This window comes from Colobus angolensis, unplaced genomic scaffold (genome assembly GCF_000951035.1).
Source record: "Colobus angolensis palliatus isolate OR3802 unplaced genomic scaffold, Cang.pa_1.0 Scaffold59, whole genome shotgun sequence".
NCBI lineage: Eukaryota > Metazoa > Chordata > Mammalia > Primates > Cercopithecidae > Colobus > Colobus angolensis.
Window position 1 is genome coordinate 9,357,026 of NW_012119487.1, and position 23,998 is coordinate 9,381,023.

The window sequence follows — 23,998 nt, forward strand, 5'->3', positions numbered from 1 at the left end:
GTTTAACCCATGATGTCAGCCAGTTTAGTGTATTAATCTTTATTAACATAAAATGATGAAAATGGTGTCTGTCTCTGTATATAGTATACATTAGAATATTCCCTTCACTGGAGAATAAGGGAATTCTTATTGTTAAATCAAAATTAAACCTCAGATATTATGCAAAGATAGTGGTTATAACTGAGTCTATAACTAGTAAATTAATTTTATGTTTCTGTCCATTATATCAATATTGAAGTCTCTACTTCATATATAATTGTATATAAATTTTTATTAAAACTATACATACACTTTATAAAACCGTTTACAAGATCTTCAGTGTATTTTGTTTTTGTTTTTGTTTTTTGAGACAGAGTCTCACTGTGTTGCCCAGGTGGGATTGCAGTGGCATGATTACAGCCCACTGCATCCTTGATCTCCTGGGCTCAAGCGGTTTTCCCACCTCAGCCTGCCAAGTAACTAAGACTATAGGCATGCACCACCATACCTGCCTAATTTTTTCTTTTTCTTTTTTCTTTTTTTTTGGGAGGTGGGTAGAGACAAGGTCTTACTACATTGCGCAGGCTAGTGTCGAATGCCTGGGCTCAAGCGATCCCCCCGCCTCAACTTCCCGAAGTGCTAGGATTACCAGTGTGAACCAGCACACCAGGCTGAAAACTATTTAAATCAATGCTCATTTTTATGTGTTTCCACATGGAACATTATTTTAGGTGATGGTTTATTTTTATTAAAATATGAAGTAAATTTCAATTTTGAAGAATATAGATACTGAATCCAACTATGTGGTATAGTGATTTTAGTTGCAGATTGGTGATTGAACCTCGCAAGTCTCAGCTTTCTATAATGTAGGCAATTTCTGAGTTACGTATATATATCTCCCACTCCTGATTTAATTTCCTAAGCAGGACCTGGTAATTCTTACTAGTTTATGGAATTCTGCATTTTCAACTCTTGCGTGTCAAGCAGAATTTAGCTAAACGTGTTCTACCTATACTTGTTCTTGACTTGGAGGAAGAAACTATAGGGCAACTGTAAGAAATACAGTTGTTTGCTCAGAAATAAATCTGTTTACCTACAATGTCTGTTGTACTATATATTCAGAATTGCTCAGGGGAATAAAAGAAAAATTCCAAGTCTTTTATTTCACTGTAGAAACTGTCTTATTTCTGAAGTGTTAAAAATTATTTTTCTTTGTTCAAAGATTGTCCTTAGTCATTGGTAAAATACTGGAGAAGTAAAATCACATCTTTAAAAGCAGATCTGAAGCAAACATAATGCTAAACCTGGTTTTTCTCCAATTCTGTAACACAGTTGAAATTACCTCAGATTGAAGAACAAGAAAACAGGTTTTGGTACTTTATTTTTTAGTTTTTTGTGTAATGATAGAGAAGAAAGGCAAAATATGTTTACCAAGGAAAAGAATTCATCATTAAACTTTACCAGTCATTTAAAAAACTACTTAGTAGGAATCTAATTACATAGAAAAAAAATGTTCACTCACATTTTGTTATGTTTTTTAAGGTTCTCTGAGTGCTCTGAACCATCCATTTTTAATACAAGTGAGAAACCTAAAATTCAACCTTTCCACTTCTTTCTCTATCCTTCTTCTCCTGTTCTCCAGTATCTCCCATTAACATTACCTCCTAAATTTTCTCCCCTTCTTTTCTCCTGTCAACTCTGAAGATTGTTTATTGAAAGAATAAAATGATATTACAAGGCTGCAGCTCATTGGCTCTAGAAATAGGAGTATTCTTGGCCGGGCGCGGTGGCTCAAGCCTGTAATCCCAGCACTTTGGGAGGCCGAGATGGGCGGATCACGAGGTCAGGAGATCCAGACCATTCTGGCTAACACGGTGAAACCCCGTCTCTACTTGAAAAATACAAAAAACTAGCCGGGCGAGGTGGCGGGCGCCTGTAGTCCCAGCTACTCGGAGGCTGAGGCAGGAGAATGGCGTAAACCCGGAAGGCGGAGCTTGCGGTGAGCTGAGATCCGGCCACTGCACTCCAGCCCGGGCGACAGAAGTATTCTTTAGTGTCTGTCTGTGGTTGTTGGGACTGAGATTGGTCTCAGCTCAGTCAGTTATATATATGATGACAGCTCCTTCTCCACCCCGGCCTCAATACTGTGCCCTGGTGTTTCCATGCTGGTGCTACAGAAATCCGAAGAGATTCCATTTGCCCACTGGCCCAAGGAGCATGATCAAATTTGAATACTTCTATGGATACTGATCTCTTTCACACAAAAACTTGGTTTTTACTGTTCCTCCTTCCTCTCGATATGTAGTCTCTTAGTGGTAGGGAGAAAATACAGTAACACGGTTTTGATTGTAAACTGTAATTATAGTGATTATAAAGAAGGGGAAAAGTTCCATCATCTCCATTCAACCACTGTTAATATACCCTTGCAACTCTTACTTTCACACAGTTGCTCTCTCACTTTCCTTCTTTTCTTTTTTAGTTTAAAGCAGTTCTGAAGACAAATTGCCATATATTTTGCTGCTGCCCCTCCCCCTTTTTAAAATCAGTGTCCAACACGCAGCTCTCTGAATGGGTGCTCAATAAATCCTTAATTACTTAATTTCACTTATTTTAAAATTTATTTAAAAGCCCTTTAAATTACAGAAGATAGTTTTTTAGTGGCCAAACCATAAGAGCAAGGAGCCAGAAGACTTGTATTTTTGTTTCAGCTTTGCCATTTATAAATTGTGCTGCTAATACAATCTATTATCTTGAAATTTTTAAAAAATCTAAATAAAGGGTATTTAGACTGGTTGATCTTTAAAATACTTTATAGATCTCTGAGAAATTCCTGGAAGTGGGTAGTTTCAGAGTTCAGCTGCAGTTAATAGTTGTAAGGCTTTAATAAATAAGAATGTCGATAAAAACTACAGAAGTGTTTTTGTTTGTTTGTTTTTGTTTTTTTTTTTAAAGAGATAGGGTCTCGCAATATTGCCCAGACTGGTCTTGAGCTCCTGGGCTCAAGTGATCCTCCCAAAGTGATGGTATTACAGGCGTCAGCCACCATGCCCAGCCCAGGAGTCTTAATAGGTGATAAAGATTGGGGGGCTGTCACAAGTCAAGCACGTACAGATTGGGGTTTGTCATCCCCTTTCAAGAATATAAATTCCATATGGGCAGGAATCTTTGACTATTCCATTCACTGGTATCTGTAGTGCCTTAGAATAATACCTTCTCACCTGTTTACTATTAGAGATTGATAAATGATGATTTTGAAACTTCATACTATATAGCCTGTAGGCATATGATCTTCCATTGTTTATCATTTTGGAGTCATTTTTGCAAAAGTCTGTTATCCACCCAATGTGACTTTTATAAAATAGCATCCTTTCTGCAGAAACAGGTTTGTTCTTCCCATAATTTAGACTGTGTTTTCAGGTTTCTTCCCTAGTATGAATTTTCCAGTGCTGAGTAGGGCAGAAGTTTTGCCAAAGGATTCTGTAGTTTCATTAATTTCTAGTATGATTTCTGGTATTCAGTCAAAGCTCAGCACTTACTAAAGTTTTTCCACATTTCTTATATACATAATTCTCCTCAATATGGTTTCTCTTTTGATCATGAAGGTTTATTTTCTTTTCCCTTCCCTTTCTCTTTTCCTTTCTTTTTCCCTTTTCTTTTTTTTTTTTTTTTTTTTTGAGACACGATCTCACACTGTCACCCTGGCTGGGGAGCAGTGACGTGATCTCGGTTCACTGCATCTTCTGCCTCCTGGGTTCAGGTGATTCTCATGCTTCAGCCTCCAGAGTAGCTGGGACTACAGGCACATGCCACCATACCCCAGCTAATTTTTTTATTTTTTGGTAGAGACAGGGTTTCACCATGTTGGTCAGATTGGTCTCAAACTCCTCACCTAAAGTAATCTGCCTTGGCCTCCCAAAGTGCTGGGATTGCAGGTGTGAGCCACCACACCTAGCTTAGATCATGAAAGTTTGTTTCCTTTTAGAAGGCTCTTACACATTTATTTATAGGGCTTCTCTCCAGTGTGAGTTCTTTCATGTTGCAGAAGCCTGGACTGTATTCTGAAGGTTTTTCCGTGTTATTACATTTATAGGATTTTTGTTTTATATTTTTGTCTGTTATAAATTCTCTGATGTTCTATAAAGCTTGTATTTCTTCAGAGGGCATTGTTACATTGATTACACTAATAGGGTTTCTCTTCAGGATGCACTCTCTTTACTAAGCACAGGGTAAGTTATGACAAAAAGGTGGTTTGCAGTCTGGTTTTCTTTCCAGTAGCAATTCTCTGGTGCTTTTAGTAAGTATTAAGTAGGGGATCAACTGTGCTTGAAATTTGTGCTGTAGTTACTACATTAGGTAATGTTTGCCTCTTTTATGAGGGTATCAGGTATTCATAAGGTGACAGGCTGTACCTGAAAGTCTGACATACAGAGCATTCAAAGAAGAAAGTTTTAGGCTGAGCATGATGGCTCATGCCTGTAATCTCAGCACGTTGGAAGGCAGAAACAGGTGGATCACTTGAGGCTAGGAGTTCAAGACCAGCCTGGCCAACATGGAAAAACTCCATCTCTACTAAAAATACAAAACTTAGCCAGGCATGGTGGTGCATGCCTGTAATTCCAGCTACTCAGGTGACTGACGCACAAGAATCGCTTGAACCAGGAAGGTAGAGGTTGCACTGAGCCGAGGTTGTGCCATTGCACTCCAGCCTGGGTGATGGAGTGAGATTCTGTCTCAAAAACAAAACAAAACAAAAAAAAAGTTTTATACTTTATTTATTCTCACAGATTATTACATTAAGTCAGTCATTTAGATAGAGATTGAGGGAAGAAAAGAAAAAGCTATGGAATCTGTAAATGACTGGAGGCAGAGAGGGCAATCGGGCTGGGAGATCCTAACAAAGAGAGGATAATTATTGCAGAGACATCTCTGTGCTCAAAAGAGGACAGCTTTAGAGAAATACAGTATATCCATTAGCATTCTGCCTAATATGGTTATCTACAAAGAAGTCTCAGTCACGCATGAAGTGCTCACTACTATTCCTATACCTTAACCCACAAAATAAACTTTAAAACTAACTCTGAGGTATTAAGATATAAAAAAAAAATCTCTTCTATTTTCTAATGTACTCACATCCTCTTTTCTCTTCCTTCCTCCCAATATGTTAAAGCTGCCCACATAATGAGATCACAGATACAGGCGCGGTGGCTCAAGCCTGTAATCCCAGCACTTTGGGAGGCCGAGACGGGCGGATCACGAGGTCAGGAGATCGAGACCATCCTGGCTAACATGGTGAAACCCCGTCTCTACTAAAAAAATACAAAAACTAGCCGGGTGAGGTGGCGGGCGCCTGTAGTCCCAGCTACTTGGGAGGCTGAGGCAGGAGAATGGCGTAAACCCGGAAGGCGGAGCTTGCAGTGAGCTGAGATCCGGCCACTGCACTCCAGCCTGGGCGACAGAAAAAAAAAAAAAAAAAAATGATAAAGACAAAGGGAAAAGCAATTTTTTTTTTAAATCACAGATAAATTTAGCAGCTCTTGAGAGGTAGAGGTGGGGCAGGGCAAAATTCCTTTAATGCCAGGTAACCATAAATGTATGTCAAAGTTTAAGAAGAAAGTAGTGGGTTAGTTCTTGGAGTCCCAGTGTAATTTTAGCTTCATAATTCATTGTGTAGTTTTGTTTTTATTGCCGTTTTTTAACTTTTTGTTTTGAGATAATAGATTTACAAGAAGTTGCAACAAAATAGTACAGAGATAATTAGAGGCTCATAGGAAGTTACAAAAATAGTCCAGAAAAGTCCCATTTACTTACTCTCATTCAGTTTTCTTCAGCAGTTACATCTTACATAACTATAGTACAATATCAAAACCAGGAAATTGATATTTTTACAATACATGTCTGTATAATTCTGTGATTTTTGTCATACATGTAGATTTGTCTAACCACTACCTCAGTCATCACCACAAAGATCTCTCCCTGTGCTACCTCTTTATAGTCACACCCATCCCATTACTCCTCCCCTACTCCTCACCACTCTTAACCCTGGCAGCCACAAATCTGTTCTTCATCTTGTTGAACTGTGAGAATCCACTCATACACAGATTTTTTTAAATAAATATTTTGGAAATTTTGTCTTGAAGATTTGCAGCAATTTGTAAAAAAAACTTACCACATAGCTTAGAAATATCAAAAAATTAACAAAAAGGGATGGCATGACTGTGTAAAATACATGTAGATACCAGTCTGTTTTATCTTTTACTACCATAAAATATATCCAAATGAATTAAGAAAAGTGAATATTTATCAAGACTTACGCACACAAAGACCTTGTGTTCTGCCATATGTGATCAAGAGAAATATTAACAAACATAAAGATGCAGTATTAAATCATAACTGCATAAAATTAACTGTAGTCCATACAGTTCTGTTGTAGTAGTTTTGTAACCACCTCGTGTTGCTGTTACAGTGAGCTCAAGTGTTGAGAGTATCTACTGAAAATGATGATGCTAATCATCTCTACACGAGCAGTTCCTCTCTCCAATAAATTGCATTATCACAGTAAAATGTGATCTCTCACTGTATTTAGTGTAATATCCTAAACCTTGGATAACACCATGAGACCCATAAGAAGTACCATTAATGATGCTGGAAGTGCTTCTAAGAAGCAGAGACAAGTTACGACATTACAAGAATGAGTTGAATTGCTTGGTATGTACCATAGATTGAGGTCTGCAGCTGCAGTTGTCTGCCATTTCAAGATAAATGAATCCAATGTAAGGACCATTGTTTAAAAAAAAAAAAAAAAAAAAAAAAGAAATTTGTGAAGTCATCACTTTTCATACACCAGCAGGTATGGAAATCCCACACTTTTTGTGAAAAATTGTGTCTTTTATCTTGTATTGAAAATGCAGCTTTTTAAATGGGTCCAGGATTGCTATAAGAAAGTATACCCATAGACTCGAATATGATTCAAGAAAAAGCAAAGTCATTATATGACTACTTAAAAGGAAGGTGAAGGATCTAAAGCTGGAGAATTTAATGCCAGCAAAGGATAGTGTGATAATTTTAGAAAGAAGTTTTGCTTAAAAAATGTCAACATAGGCCGGGCGCGGTGGCTCAAGCCTGTAATCCCAGCACTTTGGGAGGCCGAGACGGGCGGATCACGAGGTCAGGAGATCGAGACCATCCTGGCTAACACGGTGAAACCCCGTCTCTACTAAAAAATACAAAAAACTAGCTGGGCGAGGTGGCAGGCGCCTGTAGCCCCAGCTACTCGGGAGGCTGAGGCAGGAGAATGGCGTAAACCCGGGAGGCGGAGCTTGCAGTGAGCTGAGATCCGGCCACTGCACTCCAGCCTGGGCGACAGAGCGAGACTCCGTCTCAAAAAAAAAAAAAAAAAAGTCAACATAACAGGAGAAGCAGTTTCTGCCTACCAAGCAGCAGCAGACAGGCTCCCAGACACCATTGAGAAAATCATTGACGAGAACGAGTATCTGCTTAAACAAGTTTTTGTTGTTGTTGTTGTTTTGAGATGGAGTCTTGCTCTGTTGCTCAAGCTGGAGTGCAGTGGCACAATCTCTGCTCCCTGCAACCTCCACCTCCTGGGTTCAAGTGATTCTCCTGCTTCAGACTCCCAAGTAGCTGAGATTCAGGCACGCATCGCCATGCTTGGCTATTTTTTTGTATTTTTAGTAGAGATGGGGTTTCACCATGTTGGTCAGGCTGGTCTCAAACTCCTGACCTCATGATCCGTCTGCCTCGGCCTCCTTAAGTGCTGGGATTACAAGCCACTGCGCCCAGTCCGAACAAGTTTTTAATATAGATGAAAGTGCCCTACTCTGGAAAAAAAAAAAAAAATGCCACAAAGGACATATATTAGCAAGAAAGAGAGGCAGGCACCACAATTTAAGGCAGATGGGGATAGGCTAACTCTACTGTTTTGTGCAATTGTGGTTGGGTTTATGATCAGGACTACTCTTACCTATAAAGCTGCTAAACCCTGAGTCTTGAAGGGAAAAGGTAAACACCAGCTGCCAGTCTTTGGATGTGCAGTAAGAAAGCCTGGAAAATGAGAACCCCTTTTCTGGATTGGTTCCATTGATGCTTTGTCTCTGAAGCCAGGAAGAACCTTGCTAGTAAGGGACTGCCTTTTAAAGTTCTTTTGATTCTGAACAATGCCCCGGCCACCCAGAGCCCCATGAATTCAACACCAAAGGCTCATTACACACAATACTTTATGAAAAGGATTGTCAGTGATATGGAAGAAAACCCTTATAGAACATCATCAAAAAGGATTGCACTATTGAAAATGCCATCATTGTTAAAGAAAAAGCCATGAAAGCCATGAAGCCCAAAACAATAAATAGCTGGAGAAAACTGTGTCTAGATGTTACATGTGAAATCACTGGTTTTATGATAGAGCCAGTCAAAGAAATCATGAAAGAGATTGTAGATATGGCCAAAAAAACGTAGGGAGCTAAGAGTTTCAAGATATGGATCTTGGAGAAATTCAAGAGCTAGTAAAGACCACACCAGAGGAATTAACAAAAGATGACTTGATGGAGATGAACACTTCGAACCAGTGCCAGATGATGAGGAAGAAGATGTAGAAAAAGCAGCACCAGAAAACAAATTGACATTAGACAGTCCAGCAGAAGAGTTCCAGTGATTCAAGACTGCATTTGACTTCTTTAACCACATGGACCCTTCTATGATACGGGCACTGAAAGTAAAGAAAGATTGGTACCATATGGAATCATTTTTAGAGAAATGGAAAAAGCAAAAAAAGTCAGACCTAAATTACATATGTTTTTGTAAAGTTATGCCAAGCGTGCCTGCCGTTCTGGCCTTCTTTTCACCTCTGCCACCACTGAAACAACAAGACCAACCCCTTCAGCCTATACACCATGAAGATGCAATAATAAAGACCTTAATGATTATCCACTTCCACTTAATAGTAAATTCTCTTCCTTATGATTTTCTTAATAACATTTTATTTTCTCTAGCTTACTTTATTGTAAGAATATAGTGTGTTATACATATTACGTACAAAATACATGTTAATCACCTGTTGATGTTTTCAGTAAGGCTGGTCAACAGTAGGCTATTAGTGGTTTTGGGGGAGTCAGAGGTTATATGTGCATAATTTTTAAAATTAGATGTGGATTTTCAACTGCTTGGAGGGTCAGTGCCCCTAACCCCTGAGTTGTTTGAGGGTCAACTGTATTTACTACTCTTTCTATATATGGTTGACTTAATTTCCCCAGCTTTGAGACTAAAGTTGTTTGATGTGAAGTAGAGAGAAAATAAGGGTGGAGAGGGGCCTGTGAATCACCTCTAAATCTCAAAGAAAACGTATATAAACATCTTTCCAATCTTCAACCTCCACCTCCTGGGTTCAAGTGATTCTCCTGTCTTAGCCTCCCAAGTAGCTGGGTTACAGGCATGTGCCACCAAGCCCAGCTAATTTTTGTATTTTTAGTAGAGATGGGATTTCACCATATTGGTCAGGCTGGTCTTGAACTCCTGACCTCAAGTGATCCACCCGCCTCAGCTTCCCAAAGTGTTAGGATTACAGGCGTGAGCCACTGTGCCCAGCCTTCCCAGTCTTCTTTATGTGTATATATGGGTCTCTTTTTTGTTTATTTGTTTAAGGTAGCCAGTACGTATACTTTGCTATGTAAGTTAACCTACTATGTTTTAAAAGTCCTTCCAATCCTGAAGACAGATGTCTTAATAGTAGCAATAATAATAATAGTAATAGTTAACACTAATACAGAGATTATTATGTGCCAATCTAAAGGCTTTATACATATCAACCCATTTGATCCTATTTCATCATTATAATTTATCATGATAAATAAGGAAGCCAGACAAAAGTATCGTGGATTGTGGCTTCATTTTTACATTAAAAAAATTTTTAATACTTTTCTGACTCTTCAAATAAATGCCAAGAGGTTTTGGAAAGTCCATCCAATTCTTAGAACATTTCTGCATCATTAATTTAATGGAATAAATGCTTCGTCATTTGAAGAAAACTGTTGGAAGGTGACTGAAAGGAAATCATGAAAGAGATTGTGGATATAGCAAAGAAGGTAGGGAGCTACGAGTTTCAAGATACGGATCTTGGAAAATTTCAAGAGCTAATAAACACCACACCAGAGGAATTAACAAAAGATGACTTGATGGGTAGAAGGGAGGGAGGGAGGGAGGGAAAGGTGTGTAGTCAAATTCTTTGGAAGCAGCTGGGTTAAAATTCCATTTGAAGCCTTCCATTCTAAAGAAGCTTATAATTAGAAAACAAGACAAGGTGTTTTTGAACCTCATAATAGATGGTAGTTTCTGTATCAGAAAACATTTCTGATACAGAATGAATCAGTTCTGAAACTGATTCATGAAACAGTGTTACATCACTAGCCTATCTAATACAACAATAATCAGAACTACACTTTACCCTTCAATGTCTCTGGAGTTAGAAACACCAGCCTCCCAGAAGTCAAAAATTTCCACATAAAACTCAGCTACTCATAGCCTACCATTGACTGGAAGCCTTATTGATAACATAAACAGTTGATTAACACATATTTTGTATGTTATATGTATTATATAATCTTTAAGCTAGAAAAAAGAAAATGTTATTAGGAAAAATACATTTACAGTACTGTATTGTATATCGTAAGTTTACATAGTCTGTTTATAAGATGTATTGACTGAAATGGCAGCAGGACCTCGGTTTATGGTACATATCAAGCAATTCAACTTGTTCTCGTAATGTCATGACTTTTCTTTGCTTCTTAGGAGCACTTCCAGCATCTCTAGTGGTACTTCTTATGGGTCCTGTGTTGTTATTCAAGGTTTAGGATGTTGCACTAAACACGATGAAAAATAACCTGAGGACTGTGAGAGATACATTTTACTGTGATAACAAAATTTACTGGCAATAGGAACTGCTCATGTGGATATGAGTAGTGTAATCACAGGGTGTTTTAAGGGAATACTCTCAACACTTGAACTCACTGTAAGAGCAACACGAGGTGGTTACAAAATTATTATAGTAGAACAGTATGTACTACAGTTAGTTTTATGCAGTTATGATTTAATATTGCACCTTTGTGTTTGTTACATTTCTCTGGACTATAGGCAGCATGTAAGGTCTGTTGGTGTGCATAAATTTTGATAAATGTTAACTTTTTATAATACATCTGTGTGTATTTTATGGTAGTAAATGATACAATAGACTAGTATTTTATACATTCACGCCGTCCCTAGCTTTTTCTTAATTTTTTGATATTTCCAGGCCATGCGGTTTGTCTGCAAGTTTTTTTCAAATTGTTGTAAATTTTCAAGACAAAATTTCCAAAATATTTTTTGAAAAAAATCTATGTATGAGTGGACCCACACAGCTCAAACCCATGTTGTTCAAGTGTCAACTAAATACCTCATTTTGATAAGACCGTTGTGAAACTTACATTCATTTCTCATGGGAGTGTAAATGATTCAGTGTTTCAGGAGGGCAGTTTGACAGGTAGCAAAGCCTTGAAAAGGTTCGTACTCTTTGACCTTGTGATTTCTTTTAGGACTATATTTTTGAGAAATGGTCAGAAATGTCAGAAAAGGTGCAAGGACATTAATTGTTTGTAATTATAGCATTACTTACAATAGGAAAATGAAATTAGCCTTTTGCGTAAAGGTCTATAATTGAGTTTGACTTCTTTGTCGAATGGCTACTTCAAGTGGTTTGATAAGTTTAATTTGATAGACACTTTGATTATAGCATTAATATAAATTTTGTAATTATACTAATTGGCTAAGAACAGATTCAGTTATTTAGGGATTTAATCTTAGGAAATTTATCCTAAAATATGACATCTTTATGTAGTTGTGTGTGTAAGCTATGATTTTGGAAATAACAAAAATGTTTCTAGCAGTTTGATGTTTTCAGCATCGTCATCATATCCTTTTTGTGTGAGTATAATTTTTACTACTAGTTGTTTTCTTCTTTTACAGGGAGATAACATAAAAAGATCATATAGCTAGGCTAATTGAATATCCAGAAATTTTTATTTTTACTGTAGAATTCTTTTTATTTCATTATTTCTTTCAGAAATTTCAAGCTTGAAAGATATGATCTAATTTTAAGATTTAAAAAGGCAATTTTTATCTCCAGAGCAGTCACTCCTTGTCTACTATGTAGAAATAATTGTCATCTCTCCCCTCAGTATTCCCCATCTCAGTTGCTCAAGGAAGAAACCTGAAGTCTTAGTACTTCTGCAGACTTCGTTTTTAGCTTACATCGCATGAGTCCAATTCTTGACGAAGTCCTGTCTGCCTCCAGAATGTCTTGAATCACTATCATTTTTTTCTATATCCACTGACAGTGCCCTGGTTGAGGGAACATTACCTTTCTCTTGAAGGACCATATTATCATCTTAACTATTTCCTCAGTCTTCCCCTGACTCAATCTATTCGTTTTTTGGTTTTTTGTTTTTTTGTTTTTTGGTTTTTTTTTGGTTTCTATGTTAAGATTTTATTGAAGATATGCATGTACCATGTTTAAGAAGTCAAATATTTGCATAAGAGAACAAAATATAGCAAAACCCTAACTCAGTTATTCTCATCTTTTCAACCTCGATCCTGGAGCCCCACTCCCACCCAGATCTCTTAGCTGTTTCTCCTCTGAGGAATTTATGTCTGTTTTTCACATAGTATATCTAAATCTTTACTTTTCCTTGATTTTTCTATTTTAAATATGATACATTGACTCTTTACTATAGAAGATGATTTCACTGTCTTATATTCTCTCCTCCCCAGTTATATAAATCACTTCTCCTTCTTTTGCACATACAGTTATATCACAGTTTTGACTAACTATATTCTTTACAATTGAACTGTGATGATTTACTCAAATTTTGTTTTCTTTGAGCTAAAACGTACTTTAGTTTTCTTTGTATCCATCACTAAATTTCTGCCAGAAGTGAATGTACTGAATATCTCTTCTTAATATTTCTAAACACATAAGGAATTTTTTTTTTTTCACTTTCAGAGACTGTTGGAATTTCTGTCCTCTTGCTCCTTTCTTGACTCTTGTTCTTAAAGGTCTGCTTGTAGCTTTACCCCAGAATCTCCCATTGCTGTTAATCAGAGGATTCCCAGTATTTTTTTTTTTTTTTTCTATTGTGGCTCTTCAGTTTCCTGGGTCTCATATCTTCCTTTTTCTTTGTTTGCTAGTTTGTTATGATAGAACACATACTCTACTAGTTCTCTAAGAGTAGGTACATAGAAGGCACGTTCTCTGAGATGTTCATGTCTGAAAATTTCTGTAGTCTACTTTCAAACTTAATTGATATTCGTGTTGGATATAGAATTCTAGAAAATTGAATTCTTCAAAATTGAAGGCATTGCTTCAGTTGTCTTTTAACTTCCAGTGCTGCTATTAAGATATCTGATGCCTTCTGATCCCTTTTTTCCTATATGTGCTATTTTTGTTGTTGTTTTGTGTTTGAATCTTTGATCAGTTTTCTGTTTCCTCTTAAAATTCCTGTTATTCAGATGTTGACTCTTACAGTCTTCAAATTAGCATAAAAACATTTTACTGCTATCATTAACTTTTTGTTTAAAAGATTTAGTCACCTTTATTTCACAACTCTTCTACTGACTTTCAAATTTATCCTACATTTTTTATTTCTGAAAGCTCTATTTTGTTCTCTGAATATTTCTTTTTATATATCCTCCTGTTTTTGCTTAATGGGTACAATGTCTTTTTTCATATATTAAAAAATAATTATATAGTTTTGGCTTCTTCTTTTCTCAGTTTTCTTTGTTCCCTGCCCTAACTCGACTTCTTCTGTTTTCTGCCCTAACTCTACTTCCTCCGAGTTCTTTTTCTTTCTTCTTGTGGTTTCTCTCTCTTCCTGTCTATTGTTGTATTATAGAGGTTTGTTAACCTGTTTCGGACCTTGGGCCCATCCGGCAGACTGAAGCCTGTGGAACGCTAACCCTTCTTTAAAAGGAAATCAGTTCTATTAAAATATACTTATCAAAATATTTTTTAAAGCTGGTATACAGCAATGCATGTGCTTCTTTGTTAATGTAGTAAAATCTAGAGGCCAGTCTTAAATACTACCATATCTGGGTGTGATGATTCATGCCTGTAATCAGTACTTTGAGAGGCTGAGGCAGGAGAATTGCTTCAGCATAGGACTTCCAAACCAGTCTGGCCAACATAGTGAGACCCTGTCTCTACAAAAAATAAAAACAAAATTAGTCGAGTATGGTGGTACACACATTTAGCCCCAGCTACTTGGAAGGCTGAGGTGGAAGAGTTGCTTGAGCCAGGGAGATCGAAGTTGTAGCGAACTGTAATCCTACCAGTATATTCCAGTCTGGGCAACAGAGGAAGACCCTGTCTCAAAAAAATAAAACAACTACTGTAAGTTTGAAGTAGTGATGAGTGTAAATGATATTTGTAAGGTATCTGCATCAACTGTAATGTGATATGAAAATATCAGTGATTTTGATTGGTAACTACGTCACATGCATTGCCAATACCACTGTAATCTGTAGCCTACATTTATAACTAAAAGGACTGTCTTATTTCAGTTAGAGGTTAGTGTAAAATGAATTTTAATTTTTTTTATACAAGTTTGTGGGCCCTTCGTATTCTGTCAACAGGCACTTTGGGGGATCATGATCCATTTTATTAAAGGTTTCTTCAAATATCTGGAGTGATCGACTGTTAGCTCAAAGAGTGAGATACTAGAAAACTGATTGGGAGCAATGGGCGAATGAATAGAGCTTGCCAACTAGTAGTCTTCACTGTATGTTGTGGGATGCTCATCTTCATCTGTGGATCTTTTCCTCTTGGGATTCAAATCTTTTCAGAGAAGAATCCACCAATATTCTGCCTGTGGAATGTAAATTTGCCTATGTTTTCAGTCATTGTGCTCTCTTACGTCCTCCTAATCAAATTTGCTTCTGTGATTTAACTGAATGGATATAAAATTACGTATGTTCCCATTAAATAAAGTGATTCTAGAAAAGAACACAAACTGTCTTTAATGTTTTGAAAGCCTTAATCTGGCAAGAAAACTGGGCTATTACTAATATTTAATTTTCACCTTAATTTTCCAGGAGCTTTCAAGTTGTGGATGGAATAAAAAAGAAAAATACAGTTCTGCACCAAATGCAGTTGCCTTCACAAGAAGATTCAATCATGTGAGTTTATAAATTTTGATACTGTATCTGAAATTCAGTTCCTCAAGATATACTTTTTCCTTAAGAAATAATTTAACTTTTTACATCAGTTCTGGAATATTTTCAGCCAGTATCTCTCAAGTATTGTCTCTGTGCATGATGTCTGGTTTTTTTTCCTCTGTAATTCCTGTTGAAAATTTATTGGAACTTGACGTTCTTTCCTACTTATCTCTTACCTTACATATTTTCTATCTTTGTTTTTGTCCTCCATTCTGAGTGATTTCGTCAGATCTACATTTCAGTTCACTGATTGTCTTCAGGTGTGTTTTATCTGTTTCAAATCTGTATGCTTTTACACCAGCCATGCTCTTTTCTTATTTTTATTTTATTTTTAAAATTTATAAATTTTCAATATAGTTTCTGTGTTATTATTGGAACTTCTTGGGGTACTACTACTCTATTTATGCTCATTCTTAAAGTGGTTTTTTCAAAGATACATAATGAATTTTGTATCTTTGGCTTGAAAGCTCGTGTCTGTTTAAGCTTTATCCATGAGAATTTTGCTGCTGCCTCAATTGAGGAAATACATATTCTAAGAGGTTTTTTGTTTGCTTTTGCTGATAACCAGGGCTGTCACAGACCTGGGACTGTTTTTTATGTTTATTGTTGTGCTTGGGGCATCTTTGTACTTCTCTGTAGTAAAAATTTAAATACCAAATCCAGTTAAAGGCAGCCTATAGTTAACAAATTCTTCTTTTAAAATTAAATTAATTTTTTCTTTTTTCAGAGACAGGGCCTCTATCTGTCACCCAAACTGGAGTACAGTGGTGCAGTCATAGCTCACTGCAACCTCAAATTCTTGGGCTCAACCAGTCCTCCCGACTCAGCCTCTCAGGGAGCTAGGACTACAGGCATGCATCACTACGCCAGACTAATTTAAAAAGATTATTTTGTGGAGATGAGGTCTCACTATATTGCCCAAGCTGGTCTCGAACTCCTGGCCTCAAGCGATCCTCCTGCCTCAGCCTTTCAAGGCACTGTGATTGTAAGCATAAGCCACCATGCCCAGTCTACAAGTTCTTATGAAAGAGTTTTTCTTTTTTTCTCCTTGACCACCCAGAGCCTACATTATTATAGATGCACTTGTATTTTGGCTCCCTTTTTCAAGGGAATTGAAAAATAAGTGAATTGTTTTAGTCTACCTTTTCACTGAGATTGTAGACCTTTGAGTAGCATTAGATAGAAATGGAGGAGTGGAGAGGTGTGAGGCCTTGTATTATGTCTTTGAAGGAGCATTAAGTCCCAAGCCCCTATGTCACTGAGATAGGAAATCCTCCACGGGCAGCTGCAGTACCCACTCTTGTAACCACTGCTTTGCTTTTATTTCCTTATTTGTTTTTGATCTCTAGAGGAAATCCTTTATTTTGCTTCCCATTCAGAAATACATTAAAAAAACAAAGTTTGTTATATGTAACCCAGCAATTTTAGGGGCTTACAGCAAAAATATTTTTTCTTGTGAGTCCAGTAATTTTATGAAACCGTGTCTTGGTGTTGGTTATTCTGGGTCAGCGTTCTTAAATGTGGTTGGCTTTAACAGACTGTCATTTGGGGAGCATGTACACTTAGCCTTCCAGTATAGGGGTCTCGGGGTGGCTGGATTTATTACATAGTAGCTTAGGGCTCTCCAAGAGAATGTTCCAGCAATCAAGACAGGAGCTGCATGGTCTTTTATGACCTCGTCCTGGAAGTTAGTGTCACTTTCACTAATACTTTCTTCATCAAAGCAGTCACAAGCCTGCTCAGATTCAGTAAGAAGTGATGCACGTCCTAACTTTGGATGAGAGAGTGACAAAGAATGTATGCTTAAAAGCACCATAGACAAATTGTCTAAGCCAGGTGCAGTGGCAAGTGCCTGTAGTTCCAGCTACTGGGAGGCTGAGACAGGAAAATCACTTGAGCCCGAGAGTTCAAGACCAGCTTGGGCAACATACTGAGACCTCGTCTTAAAAAAAAAACAAAAAAACAAATTGTGTTGGCCAGGTGTAGTGGCTCATGCCTGTAATCCCAGCACTTTGGGAGGCAGAGGCTGGTGGATCACTTGAGCTCAGGAGTTTGAGACCAGCTTGGGCAACATGGCAAAACCCTGTCTCAACTTAAAAAAATACAGAAATTGGCTGGGCATGGTGGCTCACACCTGTAATCTCAGCTACTTAGGAGGCTGAGGCAGGAAAATCACTTGAGCCTGGGAGACAGAGGTTGCAGTTAGCTGAGATCACCCCACTACACTCCAGCCTGGGCAACAGAACAAGACTCTGTCTCCAAAACAAAACAAATCACCATAATATTTGTCTTAAAATTTGCCTGATGTTAAATTTAATTAAATTGGTGAACATGCACTTTAGATTTGAATTCGTAGTTGATATTTGCTAAGGTTATTAAGATTCTTATAGCATAACTTTTTTTTTTTTTGGAGTAAACCTTGTTAGAATTGGGGAGGATTATTACTCTTAGTAGCCCAAGTATAGTAACAAGTATTAAGGTGACTTTGTAAAATATGTATACTTTATATTTACATATATATTTGTAAAATATATGTAAAATACATACATAATGGCATTTGTCTACAGATGAAAATTGCAAGTAAAATCTGAAATATTTCTCATTAAAAATGTGAAGAAATATGAGGCAGTGGCGTTATTTTTTGCACAATAATTTCGAACTATATTCTGTATTTAGATTTGTATAAGTGAACTAACTTACAGTGCTTTGACTTTGTTTTCATAGTACATAAATTAAAGTGTATTACGTGGACATGTTGTATCATATAATAAGCAAACTGTTCAGAGTAGAGCATTTTAATATTATATCTAATCTGCCTTCTAATAAATTAGTTTTAATTATTTTTTAAATCAAGATGGTTTTATTTGAAAGCATTACAAAATTTTTGAAATGCAGTTTTAATCTTAGAATGTTAACTTAGATATATATTTTTTTCTTTTGATATTTTGTTTTATTTACACCAAGAAAACCCTACTTGGGAATCTTCACTTATTATTCTACTCAATCTAAATAAACGGTCATGTAGAATTACACAGCCACAGAAGAACCTGCTATAAGTAGCATCTTTTACAATGTTTAATTTTAGAGCCTACCTAATTCTGCCAAAAATTTTTAGAATACAGCAAAAAAAACCTTACAAATTAAAAATCATAGTGATATTTATCTAAAATTTTTATTTACAGGTAAGCTTTTGGGTTGTTAGAGAGATTCTTCATGCTCAAACATTAAAAATTAGAGCAGAAGTTTTGAGCCACTATATTAAAACTGCTAAGGTAAGAAAAACTTGTGTTTTTATTTTTGAGTTCAACCATTCATAAATATTTGTAAGTGAATAAATATTCATGATGCTTTATTCACTGTTTACCGATACTGGAAAAATAAGGTTCATTTATATACGTCAATTTTTAAAATTGGATGCCTACTTTCTCTGCCTTTTTCTTTATTCTTCCTGTTTTCCTGCCCTTTCTTTTATATTCTTCCTCCCACTCTCTGAGTAACTGAATTATATGATCTGTTTTACTGAATAAGTAGACAAAGGTTGGATTACGGTAAAGTATGATATTTATAAAATACTGGACTATTCTGCAGGTGATGAGGAAAGCCATAAGGATTAAGTGGGAAAATACGACTTCACTTCCCAAGTGAACCATGTGAAGAATAAGACTTTATTTTTAAGAGAATGGTATATGTGATGTTGCCACATTGTTAACTGAACAGTTATTGTGTGACATAGATAATAAATATTAAGCAAGAGAAATGGAGCATGGATTTCAAAGGTAGTTGGAAATTAGAAGGGTGAGACAGGATATTCTACAAAGGATACCAAGATTTTATTAAAACTTGTTACAACTCTGAATTTAGTTGTAGGGGCAGAAAGGGGGAGTGAGCTCTTCATGAAGGGTCAAGGCTGGCAGCCATATAACAAAAGACAGGTTAATGAGAGAAAAGCATAGCAGATTTATTACATGTGCATAGGAGTCATACAAAGCATAAACTCAAAGCAGGGCCAAATGGTTGATGCCTAAATATCTTCTTTACTGGGGAGAGGAGAGTTTTTGGGGAGGAGGTACATAAGAGTAAGTGATTTTCAGGGAAAATGAATGAGCCCAGAGAACAAAGTCCTGAGACCAAGTTTCCCTGAGCTCTAGGAGAGGTGGCATTACAGGTTATGGGAGAGCAAAGGGAGAAAAACATATTAAGCAAAGACAGATACCTCAAGGAAATATCTCAGATAATCTCAGAGCTACCCTCAGAAAGAATAGTTGGGGTAGCTTATGGTTTGAGTTAATCTTTCCTAGATCTAGACAAGGGAGAGGATGCTCAGAGAAAGCCTAGCTGTTCATTTCACCAATGTAGATTCTACAGATGCGAATCTTCTCTACAAAAGGCAGCTTTTCAGGGGTATTTCTGTCTGTAGGCCCTCTGAATAGCCATCTCAAAATATGTCAAAGAAGTATATTTTAGGATATTTTTGGTTTCCTTTAAAGTTCACTAAGAAGTATGGTAATTGTAGCCACGTTCATTCGTTACTCTTGTAGTAAATACATAACTTTTCTCACCTGTGAATGAAAGAAGACAGAAGAAAATGAGGGTACTATGTTTACAATTATTATGAGTTATAACTCTTTCCTGTTTTCCTTAAGAACATGGGAGCAGTTGTGTTCTAACATTCTATGGCACTAGGTGGCAGAGCTAGCCTTCTACAATTTTGATATTTTGCAAAAGTGTCAAAATATTTTTTTAAAATTCTTTGTGATGATATGTTAGATAAATACTTTTTTTTTTTTTTTTGGAGATGGAGTTGCACTCTGTGGCCCAGGCTGGAGTGCAGTGGCGGGATCTCGGCTCACTGCAAACTCTGCCTCCTGATTGTACAGGTCTACTGTACAATCTACTGATTGTAGATGTTAACCGCATCTACAAAATATCTTCATGGCAACACCTAGAGTAGGGTTTGATTAAATAACTGATACTAATAGTCTAGCCAAGTTGACACATCAAACTTACCATCACATAGATACAGAAGAATATAAGAATATTTAAAGTATCAAAAGAATGATAATGTGGATACCCATGCACCCACTGACCACTGGAAATTTTCATATGCCTCTTCATATGCCACCTCCTTCCCTTCTACTACAGTGGGAACCATTGCTTTGAATTTTGTTTTTCTTTTACAGTATGTATCTGAATTATATATTGTTGCAAATATATGCCTTTGGATTTTGTTTAAATTGAATTATTCTATATTTATTTTTGTACTTTCATAACTCAGCAGCATTACTTAATGGTTTTGGGAGTAGCTCTGTTATAGAGTATCCTGTTTGTACATATCACAGATTATTCACTGTATTTTGGATTATTTCCAGATTTTTGCTGTTATAAGCCCTGCTGCCATAAGCATTCTTGTATGAGTCTTTTGGTGCTTATGTGACGATTGATGCCCTAGAAATACAGAGTTCGTACTAGCAGTGAAATTACTGAGGCTCTCTCTCTTTTGTTTAGACAGGATCTTGTTCTGTCTCCTGGGCTGAAGGCCAGTGGTGTAATCCCAACTCACTGCATCCTTGACCTCCTGGGCCCAGGCAGTCTTCCCACCTCAGCCTCCCAAGTAGTTGGGATTACAGGCATATGCCACCACCCCTGGCTAATTTCTGTTTTGTTGTTGTTGTTGTTTTGTAGAGACAAGGTCTCATTATGTTGCCCAGGCTGGTCTTGAACTCCTGTACTCAAGTGATCCTCCCATGTTGGCCTCCCAAAGTGCTGGGATTACAAGTGCGAGCTACTGTACCTGGCCTCTCATCTCTTTAACTTTGTTATAGATAACCTCCAAACTGGTTACATTTATATATGCTCACTAGCAATGTATGAAGATGCCTGTTGCTCTACATCCATGTCACCATCTGATATTGTCAAAATTTTTCATTGTTGCCAATTCTGGTGGATGTGAAATGTATCTCGTTTTAGTTTTAATTGCCTTTCATTGAATCCAGTAGGAGTGAACATCTTTTTTTAAGTTGGCCATTTAGGTTTTCTCTCTTGAAAGGTCTGTTTAAGATCTTTCAGCAGTTTTCTATTTTGGTATTGGTCTTTTATTGTGTGTGTGTGTGTGTGTGTGTGTGTGTGTGTGTGTGTGTGTGTGTGTGTGTGTGTGTGTGGTTTTTTGTTTTGTTTTTGTTTTTTTGAGTCTCACTCTGTCGCCCAGGCTGTAGTGCAGTGGTGCAGTCTTGGTTCACTGCACCCTCCACCTCCTAAGTTCATGTGATTCTCCTGCCTCAGCCTCCCAAGTAGCTGGGATTACAGGCTCACACCACCATGCCCAGTTAATTTTTGTACTTTTTTTTTAGTAGGACGGAGTTTTGCCATGTTGGCTAGGCTGGTCTTGAGCTCCTGACCTCAGGTGATCCGCCCATCTCAGCCTCCCAAAGTGCTGGGATTACAGGCGTGAGCCACCGCACCTGGCAGTCTTTTATTGATTTTTATAGGAGTTCTTTATATAACTAGATGCTAGTTCTCATAAGCTTTGCATGTGTCTTCCTATTTGTGGCTTGTCTTATCACTTTTTTCATATTTTCTGATTTACATGTTCTTAATTTTGGTAGTCAGATTTACTGATCCTTAATTTCTGTCTTGGTCTGTTCCGGCTGCTGTAACACAAATACCATAAACTAGGTGGCTTGTAAAAACAAACATTTATAAACAATAAATATTCTAGGGAACTGTGAGAATTAAGTCCAATGTCAAGGTGTCAGCAGATTCAGTGTCTGGTAAGGGCTCATTTCTCATAAGGCCCTTTTATGTTACAACAAAGTTCCTTCAAGCACTTTCCCAAACAACATTTTCTCTGTACTGCCCTGCCAACACACCCCACTGCCACAGTATAGATGAACGCTGTTCTGGGAGTTTATATAAGTGGGATCCTACAGAAAGCTGTTGCTTGTGGTTGGCTATTCTTGCTTACCATGTTGTTAAGATTCATCCGCGTTGCATGTTATCTATAATCCTTTTATTGCTAAGTAGATTTCCAGTGTATGGATATTCCACAGTATATCATTTTCTTATTAATGCACATTTGTTTTTACTTTGGCTTTTATGAGTAAAGCTGTTATGAACATTTTTGTGGAATATGCATTGAGTTTTCTTGTATTATACCTAGGAATGGTGGACTTGCTGGGTTATAGATTAGGAATATGTTTTAACTTTATTAGAAACTTCCAAATATTGTTATTTTCCAACATAACCCTGTTGGTTTTACCACTTTAAATTTAAGTCAGCAATAAGAGTCTTCCAGTTACTCCACACATCTTGCCAGTACTTGGTGTTTAATTTTTTTTTTAAATTTGGCCTTTCTTTTGGGTGTGTAGTAGTATCTTATTGTGGTTTTAATTTGTATTTTTCTGATTATAGTCATGGTTGAGTATCTTTTCATATGTATGTGGACCATTCAGATATTTTGTTTTGTGATACTATCTTTTCCAAATCATTTGCCCGTATTTTTAATAGGATTGTTTGTCTTACCAAGTTGTAGGGATTTTTTTTAATGTATTCTGAATACAAACCCTTTTCAGAAATATGTATTTTTTCCCAGTCTATGACTTGCCTTTTTATTTTCTTAATGCTGTCTTTTGGTTAGTGAGCAGAACTGTTCAGTTTTGATGAAGTCCAATTTGTTATTTTTATCTTTGTGGTTAGTGTTTTTTGTGTCTTGTTTAATAAATCTTTTCCTAATCCAGGGTCATAAAGACGTTTTCCTTTGATCACTCCTAGAAGTATTATAGTTTGAAGTGATTTTTTTTGGAGATGGAGTTTTGCTCCCGTCACCCACGCTGAGACAGGAGAATCGCTTGAACCCGGGAGGCAGAGGTTGTGGTGAGCCAAGATCGTACCACTGCACTCCAGCCTGGGCAACAGGAGACTCTGTCTCAATTAAAAATAAAAAGAATATCTAATTGTGCTAATTCCATTCTTTGTTTAACTGCTTTGACATTTTGGTTGGAAATTACTTGATCAAATATGTATAGGTATATTTCTGTTCCGTTGATTTATTTGTCTGTTCTTATTCCAATATCTCTTTGTCTTAATTACTATAGCTTTGTAGTAAGCCTTGAAATCTGATAATGTTCTAGATTTTTTTTCTTCTTCAAGATTGTCTTGGCTATGCTATCTCCATTTTGTATCTGTAGAAATTTTAGAAGTAGCCTATCAATTTCTGCAACATGGCCTGCTTGCATTTTTGATTGAGGTTTTATTGAACTTATAGATCACTTTGGGAAGAATTGATAACAATATTAAGACTTTCAATCCAGAAACATGATATACCTTTGTTTAAGTTTTTTTAAATTTTTCTCGGCAGTACTTTATTTTCAGTGAAGCACTCTTGCATATTGCTTATCGTTATTTCTAGTAGACAGCCAATGTTCTGATATTATTGTAAATGTTTTTTCGTCTCATTTTCTAATTGTTTGGTACTACATATGCGATCGTGTTATCTGAAAATAAAGGCAGATTTGACTTCTTCCTTTCTGACTTTTCTACCTTTAAACATTATATCTAAAAGAATGGTAGAGAGTGGAGTAAATATTCTCTTCTCCCGGGGTGGTTAAGCCCAATCCTCTGTGAGGGAACGAGAATGAGAAGCTGATTTTTCTGGCCGGACATGGTGGCTCACGCTTGTAATCCTATCACCCTGGGAAGCCAAGTCAGGCAGATCACCTCAGGTCAGGAGTTCGAGACCAGCTGGTCAACGTAATGAAACCTTGTCTCTACTAAA

At 36.9% G+C, this 23,998-nt stretch overlaps 1 protein-coding gene across 1 annotated transcript in view; it reads left to right on the top strand.

Annotated features, from left to right (window-relative positions):
* Positions 1-23,998, top strand: part of RALGPS2 (Ral GEF with PH domain and SH3 binding motif 2) — a 183,128-nt gene that overhangs the window by 60,142 nt on the left and 98,988 nt on the right. Inside the window, exons 5-6 of the mRNA XM_011962397.1 lie at positions 15,106-15,189; positions 18,411-18,500. Of these exons, the coding sequence (XP_011817787.1) occupies positions 15,106-15,189; positions 18,411-18,500 (174 nt within the window). The remainder of the gene's footprint in view (positions 1-15,105; positions 15,190-18,410; positions 18,501-23,998) is intronic.